The sequence below is a fragment of the Acanthamoeba castellanii genome (genome assembly GCF_000313135.1).
Source record: "Acanthamoeba castellanii str. Neff unplaced genomic scaffold scf7180000084775, whole genome shotgun sequence".
Lineage (NCBI taxonomy): Eukaryota > Discosea > Longamoebia > Acanthamoebidae > Acanthamoeba > Acanthamoeba castellanii.
Window position 1 is genome coordinate 89834 of NW_004457271.1, and position 7883 is coordinate 97716.

General features: G+C 60.2%; 2 protein-coding genes and 3 pseudogenes across 2 annotated transcripts in view; 4 read left to right on the plus strand and 1 right to left on the minus strand.

The window, feature by feature from the left end:
* ACA1_399980 overlaps positions 1-496 on the plus strand; it is a 1947-nt pseudogene extending 1451 nt beyond the window's left edge.
* Positions 497-821: 325 nt separating this feature from the next.
* Positions 822-1398, plus strand: ACA1_399990 (annotated as a pseudogene).
* Positions 1399-2435: 1037 nt separating this feature from the next.
* On the plus strand, positions 2436-4155 carry ACA1_400000 (annotated as a pseudogene).
* Positions 4156-4203: 48 nt separating this feature from the next.
* Positions 4204-5223, plus strand: ACA1_400010 (betalactamase; the record flags this gene model as incomplete). The annotated part of the gene is made up of 1 exon (XM_004333913.1): positions 4204-5223. One exon carries the CDS (start codon positions 4204-4206, stop codon positions 5221-5223), a length of 1020 nt encoding a protein of 339 aa, XP_004333961.1.
* A 94-nt stretch (positions 5224-5317) lies between these two features.
* The window catches only part of ACA1_400020 (pyridoxaldependent decarboxylase conserved domain containing protein), a gene marked incomplete at both ends in the record, with an annotated part of 5375 nt that continues 2809 nt past the window's right edge, over positions 5318-7883 (minus strand). The window contains 11 exons of the mRNA XM_004333914.1: positions 5318-5414; positions 5509-5688; positions 5774-5895; positions 5993-6136; positions 6242-6445; positions 6536-6630; positions 6709-6862; positions 7004-7096; positions 7187-7311; positions 7466-7561; positions 7675-7789. Coding sequence (XP_004333962.1) covers positions 5318-5414; positions 5509-5688; positions 5774-5895; positions 5993-6136; positions 6242-6445; positions 6536-6630; positions 6709-6862; positions 7004-7096; positions 7187-7311; positions 7466-7561; positions 7675-7789 — 1425 coding nt within the window. The remainder of the gene's footprint in view (positions 5415-5508; positions 5689-5773; positions 5896-5992; positions 6137-6241; positions 6446-6535; positions 6631-6708; positions 6863-7003; positions 7097-7186; positions 7312-7465; positions 7562-7674; positions 7790-7883) is intronic.

Sequence of the window (7883 nt, forward strand, 5' to 3'; positions counted from 1 at the left end):
ATGGCGTCCACCAAGGTAACACCTGATGTCCCGTACTCCACGCGCGGTCAATCGTCATCTTCCGCTAATCGTGCCCTCCCGCCCACCTCCCCATGCACACATCAGAGTCTCTATCGGCCCAAGGAAATCGTGGCCCTACAGGTGTCGCTGACCACCTTGAGCCACGGCCCGGTACGCTCTCGCGCCCATCCCACACCGCCCTCTGGGCTCAGCCCGCTGACGATCGTCCCAACCGCCCGCGCAGGAGTCGGCGCCCAGCGCGCTGGAGGTGATCACGTTGCGCTCGCTGCCGCCCGAGGACGCCACCGCGAAGAAGGCGGAAGCTGTGGAACCTGCTGAGGGCGAAGTGGGCGTAGCAGTGCGCGAGTTTCCCGACCCCCGCGTGGCCGTGCAGCGCGTCAACTGGAATCCCAACCTGCCAGCCTCGGGGTGGCTCCTCTCTGGCACCACCTCAGGCCTCCTCCATGGCCTCCTCCTCAACCAAACCGTCCTCTAATCTCATGTGTGCGCTGGTACCCTTCCACTACGTTTGGAATGCCAAACGTGCCTGTTACTTACCAAAAAACAAGCGAAACTTACCAAATATAGATTTCCAAGCCTGATGTTGGTGAAGGGGTAGCGCCTACTGCAAGAATAAGAAGAAGAAGAAACGGGAGTGGAGGACGAAGGGCATGAGATGCCTTGGGCATCGGTCTCTTCATTGTACTCCCGATCCCTTAGCTCGTTATCATCCTGATCTGGGTCTGCAGTGCTGCCGCGGCGCCAAAGCTCGTGGTGCGTATGCAACGCTGAGGGGCGATGCTCTGGCGCAGATCGGAGCGATGCTCTCGCTCAAGGCCGCTGGCATGGCCAACCTTGGGGTGGAGCAACGTGTACTTCCTGATCCGATTCGCCCAGGTCTGCAAGGCCTTCATCTGCGACAGCACCAACTTACATTCCTCTTGATGGCCTGGGCAAAAGGCTCACTGGCTTTTGGGGCTGGTGCAGGTGTGGATCTACACGACGTCGGCTGCTCCCAATGGCGTGCAGCTGCTGATCGACGCTGAGATAAGGTCCGCAGGTGCAGGTGCAGCTGAGCACGGTGGGAGTGCAGCCGAGTTGGCAGCAGGGCCAAGTGTGTCGTGCCTCAACCGTCTGCCTTATTCCCATCGGCGACATTGCCAACGGCGTTGGTCAGGGCTTCGTTTCCGCTTTCCAGGTTTGCTCTCACCACCTTCTTCTTCTTCGGCAGCAGCTCACCCGAATGTTGGGCGAATCAAACCGACATGACGGCGGTCATCAACCAAGCTCAGGAGTACCTCAACGACATCTACACTGTCCCAGTTCCACATGGATCTGTTGCTCGAAGGCGGCTTTGGCCTCTTCGAGGGTCCCTTCCTGCAGCGGCAAGCCGACTAACCCCAATCCGTTCAAGTTCTCCAACGCCAGGCTTCGCATGGACTACACTTTCTTCCAGCTAGACCACCACGTGAGCCCGCCCATCCAGCCCTCCATAGGTCTGAACTCTCGAAGTCTCTGGAACGTTACGAATGCTGACCCCGCTCCATACACAGCTGGCGGGCGCATGGCAGAGCGGGCGAGCCCAACGCACCAGCTGCATTCGGAGTCAACTTTGCCTTTTTCCTTGACGGCACCTTCACGCAAGCGGGCCAGCCCAACCGGCGCCCCACTTTAAAGTGTCGTTCAACCCGCCGGGCCAGTTCATGCTTGTGCTCACGCCCTATATGATCCAGACCGCTCTGTGGGCTCTGCAGCAGAGCGGTGAGTTCAACCACACGATCGGACATCCGAATCCCTACGTGCAGCTGAGCACCAACAGCCAGTTCTTCCCGCAAGTGGCGCCCGGGCTCTATTCCCCAACATGGACACATCTGCATCGACACTTGGCTGCAGACCGTGCTCCAGCCTACTATCTCATCAACTGGTGCACTCTCTTTGTTCACCGTGTTTAAAGGCGATAGTGAAGAAGAGCGAGCTAACGGACCCACACCTTCAGCGATCACTGTGAATGGGGTGCTCGGAACGACTCTCATCCTCTCAGCCTACGCCCAAGTATCCCATTCCGCCCTTTCTCATCCCCACGCCCACTGGTACGCTGGCCTTCCGCCATAGACCGATGACGGTCGACGACGGTGAGAGCTAACGTGTGAGGTCCGGCCGCTCCAGGCTTCACCGTGTCAAGGGCGATGGCTACAGCGGGATCTCGTGCAACCTGGTCTACACCTCGCCCACGGCAGTGCTCCAACGGCCTGCTGTGCCCAGAGAACACGGCCAGTGCTGCCCCAATTAAAGCGAATCTGATCAACGCTCGATGTTGTTAGGCGAATGGTCACCATGCCCACCACCACGTCAGCGCCAGGCCACGTCATCAAGGAGGAGAAGAAAAGGAAAATAGAACCTTACTTGCCACATACGCCCTACCTTGCACACCGGTGATGGAAGACGTTTACAACTCAGCCTGGCTGAGCGCCACGACCAGTGTTGTGGCGCTGGCAGTGGCCCTGCTGGCCTGGCGGTTCTGGTGCCGGCCAGCCCCCTCTTCGAACAAGCCGCTACACGTTCCCCACGAGGGGGTGGCTGCCACCCTGCCCGATGAGATTCTGCTGCTGGTCTTGTCCTTCCTCGACCGAGGCCAGGATCTTGCAGCCGCCGGCGCAGTTTGCTCCCGTTGGTCTCAAGGTACCCCCTTGCTAACTTTTTCTATGTTCAAGTTGTTATCCAATATTTAATTCCAAATAAATAAATATCTTTGCATTATTTGTTCAGTTGCCAACGACGACGGCTTGTGGGGGAAGCTCATGCACCGCCAGTTCCCTGATTCACCTCTGTTCACGGCTGCCGGCGATAGCAGCAGCCCATCGGGCTTGGCGGTGGCGTCGTTGCTGCAGTGGCGTGGCGCGCACCACTTCCCGGCACACATTCGTGCGGAGGTCAAGCACGTGACACGACTGGCCAGGAAGCCGGGCGTTATCGCATGGCGCACGCTCGTCGCCATCGAGGCCAAGGCCGCCGCGGGCGGCTGCTTTGCGTCGCCGAGACGCAGAGCCGGCGACGCATCGCCCCGGCTTTGGAAGGCGCTCAAGCGCACCGCGGTCGGTCTGGGCCTCGCCCCGTGTCTTCGACGTCGTTGGATCCTCGCCGGGCTAGACAACGTCGGTACGCCTATAGACGCCCATGCTCCGCCACACGACGAGGCTAACTTCTCTGTGTGTGCGGTGGTGTGTGCGTGTGTGCGTGTGCGTGCGTGTGTGCGGGTGCGTGCTTGTTTGTTTGCGGTGATGGGTGTGCCTGGCTCGACACCGCGCAGGTAAGACGACGTTGATGTACGTTGTAAAGTCTGACCGACTGGCGCTGTTTCCGCCGACCTTACACCCGGAAGTTGAGGAGGTGACGATCGGTGACCAGCGCTTCGAGATGGTGGATCCCGCCATAATGTGGCGAAGGCAGCGTGCGAGGTGCAGAACGATGCAGGAATACGCCCACCACGGGCACGGCCTAATCTTCCTGGTCGACGCCTGCGACCCCGAGCGATTCGCCGAGGCCAAGCGAGACCTTGACGTACGTCTCATTTTTCCAACTCAGTTCTATGCCCTCAGTTCGATCCGGTCTCTCACCCCAATGTGTGGTAACCTACTGAGCAGGAGTTGATCAAGTGGCACATGCCCGTCCTCGTGTTGGGCAACAAGATCGACAGGCCGAACGCGGTCAGCGAAAAGACGCTCAAGACAGCACTCGGACTCGACTACTGCTGTACTGGCAAGGTACGTGTCCCTCGCGAGCGTGCTTTGATCATCATCAACGGCGGCGTGTGGCTCATCGCGCCGACTCATCGTCACAGGAGCCGTGGCAGCTCAAGATGGGCGTGCGGCCATGCGAGGTCTTCATGGTCAGCATCGTAAAACGCAGCTACACGCCAGGCCTTCTGTGGTTAGCGGCGCACTGTCGTAAGCTGTCTATTTATTCGAATATTTTCAAAATATTCATTTTCCCTTCCCGTTAACCAACATAAATAAATGGGCCGAGCGAAAGGAGAGAGAGTTTCTTTCACACCAGCAACCTCCTTCAAAACACGCAACAGATGAGGAACTGGTTCACTTCGGCTGCGAGGGCAATGGAGACAACAACTTCGAGTTCTTCGCCTGCGACACCTCGTGACGTGTCCTCTCTGCTGGCCGGACCCATGAAGCGCCACGAGTGCCCGGCATGGCGTGCGCCATCGTGTGGCGAGGCCGCGTGACGGCGCAGGGCGTGCTGGGGGTGCGAAGGCAGGGCTCGCCCCAGCCCGCCACCCTGGGCGACCGCTGGCACCTGGGCTCGTGCACCAAGGCCATGACCGCCACCCTCGCCGCCATACTCGCCAACGACGGCGTGATCAGCCTCGACACGCCCATCACCGAGGCCCTTGCCGACCACCTGGCCACCACCCGCGTCGACTCCGCCTGGCGCCACGTCACGCTCAACATGCTGCTGCACAACCGCGGCGGCGCGCCGCAGGACATTCCGGCCGATGACATGCGCGCCTGCTGTGCTGGTGGCCTTAGTCCGACCGAGTCGCGCCTGGAGCTGGCCAAGCGCATACTGGCGCGGCCGCCCGCGGTCGCGCCCGGCACCAGCCACGTCTACAGCAACGCCGGGTTCGCAATGGTGGGCGCCGCGCTCGAGCTCCGCACCGGCACGGCCTGGGAGCGGCTGATGCAGGACTCCCTGTGGGCGCCGCTCGGCATCACCACCGGCTCGTTCGGTGCGCCAGGCACGTCAAGTGGTGTTGACGCCCCGCACGGCCACACCGAGTCCGACTGCCGGCCGGTCGCGCCCGGACCCGGCAGCGACAACCCGGCGGCGATCGGCCCGGCCGGCACCGCAGCGATGACCGTGCGGGACTGGGCGCGCTTCGTGGCGCTGCACCTCGACCAGGGCAGGGGCGCGACGGCGCCGCGTCTGCTGTCGCCAGAGGCCTTCAAGCGCCTGCACTGGCCACTGCAGGGCGATGAGGCCGCCTACGCGATGGGCTGGGTGGTGTCGGAGCAGCCGGGCTGGGGCGGCCGATGCCTCACGCACAGCGGCGACAACACCCTGTGGCACTGCACGTCGTGGCTCGCCCCGGAGAAGGAGTTCGCACTGCTCGTTGCGACCAACCGCTCTGGCGCCTCCGTCGCGTGCAACGACGTGGTGCTGGCGCTGATAGGGGACCACCGCACGCACGAGGGCGCCTCCTCATTGTAGTAGTTGGCCAACTACTGAAGTAAAAGTTGATTTCTTTATGTCCCCTCCTGTTTCTGCCTCCTCCACAGCTTTGTCCAACCCAAAAGGTGCGGCCTTAGGCCTGGGCGGTTTCGCCGAGGGTCATGTCCTCGCCGAGCCTGTCCATCTCGTCGAGCACGAAGAGCGCGTCCTCGAACGTCTGCTCGGGATTGCTAAAAGATTGGAAGAAAAAGAACGAAGACGAAGGTCAAAAGAACGAAAGACGACGAGTGGGAAAGAGCGGGGGGGGGATGAACGTACGCCCACACAATACGCCAGTGGTTCGGCACGAAGGGGAAGTTGGGGAGCGACTCCGACAGGGGGTTGTAGTTGACCAGCATCGAGCCAGCGAGCTGGATCTTGCGGCGGAGCATGGGCACGTACTTGCCGCACAGCTCGTCCCTCTCCTTGCTCTTGGGCATATCGCGGATGCACTTGGGCAGGTAGCTGCATGTGTGTGTGTGTGTGTGTGGTGTCGGAGGTGGTAAGCCGCAAAGTGTCAACTATGTTAGTTTGAGTGGTGGCAGCGTACAAGAAGCAGACTTGGGTGCACTCGGGCTCGAAGAGAAGCTCGAACTTGTCGCTCCTCTTCTTGAGCTCCTCTGTGAAGTAGATCGCGTTGGCAAAGTTGGTGTCGACCCTCTGCTCCATGCCCTGTTGGGGGGGGGTAATCCGCAGGCGTGAGCGGCGCGGACGCGTGGAGAAGGGCTGAAAGAGAGGAGGGGGGCAGTAGTGGTGGTGGTGGCAGTACCTTGTCGCCGTGGACCTTCCACGAGAGCCAGGCCTTGAACGAGTCCTGGTGGCGACCGCAGTTGAGCGTCTTCTCGCCCAGATCGTACGGCCTCGTGTCATCAAAGTGGAACAGGTAGTCCGCGTGGCTGGCGTTCACCTTTTTCTGTGGGTGTGTCATCACAGCGTGCGTGCGTGTGCGTGTGTGCGGTGACGGCGTCAGGCTTGGCTGTGCGCCGGGGGGGACTGAGGAATGAAGAAAATGGCATACCAGGAGGTGGCTCTCCTTGGTGAGGAAGGCGGCGCACTGCTGGTTGATGCCCATCATCTTGTGCAGGCACCAGGTCACCGAGTCGGCGCGCTCGACGCCGGCCATCTTGTGACGCCACTTCTTCGACACGAGCACGCTACCGCCCCACGCGCCGTCGACGTGCAGCCACACGCCGTGCTTCTGGCACACGTCCGCAATCCCGTTCTGTTCGACAGCGTCCGCATTATTGTCAGCACTCGCTCATTGTGTGTGTGTGTGGCGCGCGCGCGCGTGCGGAGTTGCGCAGAGACGTACGAGATCCTCGAACACGCCGAGCACGGTGGTACCGCAGGTGGCGTTCACGCAGAAGGGAGTGAGACCCTCCGCCTTGGCCTTGGTGATGGCCTCATCTAAACAAATAGTTGAAATATTCACGAATTAATAAATAAAATTGTAATTAAAAATGAAAAACTGAGGGAGTAGCTAACCAAGAGCCTGAGGGCTCATCTTGCCGTCGGCGTCGACAGAGACGTTGATGGCGGCATCGAGGCCCATGCCCATCATCCACGTGCTGCGCTTGATGGTGTAGTGGCTGTGCGCCGACGTGAAGGCCACCAGCTTCTTGCCCTCGGGATTGCCCGTCTGTATTTTTGAAACAACAGTTGTTTGCCGAGTTGAGATGAGCCAGCCGGCCGGCCCGCACACGACAAGAGCGCAGGCGACATTCAACGCCTTTCGCGTGCGTGCGTGCGTGCGTGCGTGCGTGCGTGCGTGGTGACGTACAGTCTTGGAGTCGGGGAAGAGCTTGTCGCGGGCGCAGAGCAGGCCCATGAAGTTGCAGGTCGCGCCACCGGAAGCCAAGATGCCGTCACCGCCCTAAAAGGCGAAGGTGGCCAGGTGAGCACTTCAACACCAACCGCGAATGAACCAGGGAAGAGGAGGAGGAGGCAGGAGTGGGCGACGAACCTCGTAGCCGACGAACTTGAGGAGGTGGTTGATGACCTCGATCTCCATGAGCGAATAGACGGGCGCCACCTCGTACGTGTAGGTCGACGAGTTGGTGAACGCCGACACCCATTCGGCCACGATGCCTAAAGGAGACACACAACACACACGACACACACGACACACACAACACAACACACGACACACACGACGCACGATTGCGGAGATTAAGCTTCTTTCGAGGAAATGCGAGAAAGCAGAGAGGAAAGCCGGCTACATGTAGCTGAGTCGATGACGTACAGGCGATATCGGTGCCAGACCAGAGCTGGTTGAAGTAGCGAGGCGAGCCGGTCCTGACGCTGTACTCGAGCACCTGCTCCAGGTACTTCTCGATGCCTGCTCGTACGAGCCCACGCACACAAAAAAACAGAGAATGTCCATCAATGAACGGTGTCGTGTGCGTGTGCGTGTGCGTGTGCGTGTCGACGAACACGAGAGGGCAGTCGTACCCTTGAGGTCGGATGTGAGACCGCAGCCCTCGGCGGGGAGAGGGAAGTCGATGATCTCCTTCAGCTTGTCGGGCGGCACGAAGTTGATCACACGCGTGTTGTCAAAGTCGTAGTGCTGGCCCACGTCTGTGCACGCCGCATTCCATAGAAGAGGCAAAAAAACGCGTTAGAACCGCTTTTACAAAATGATTTAAATAAAACAATTAAAT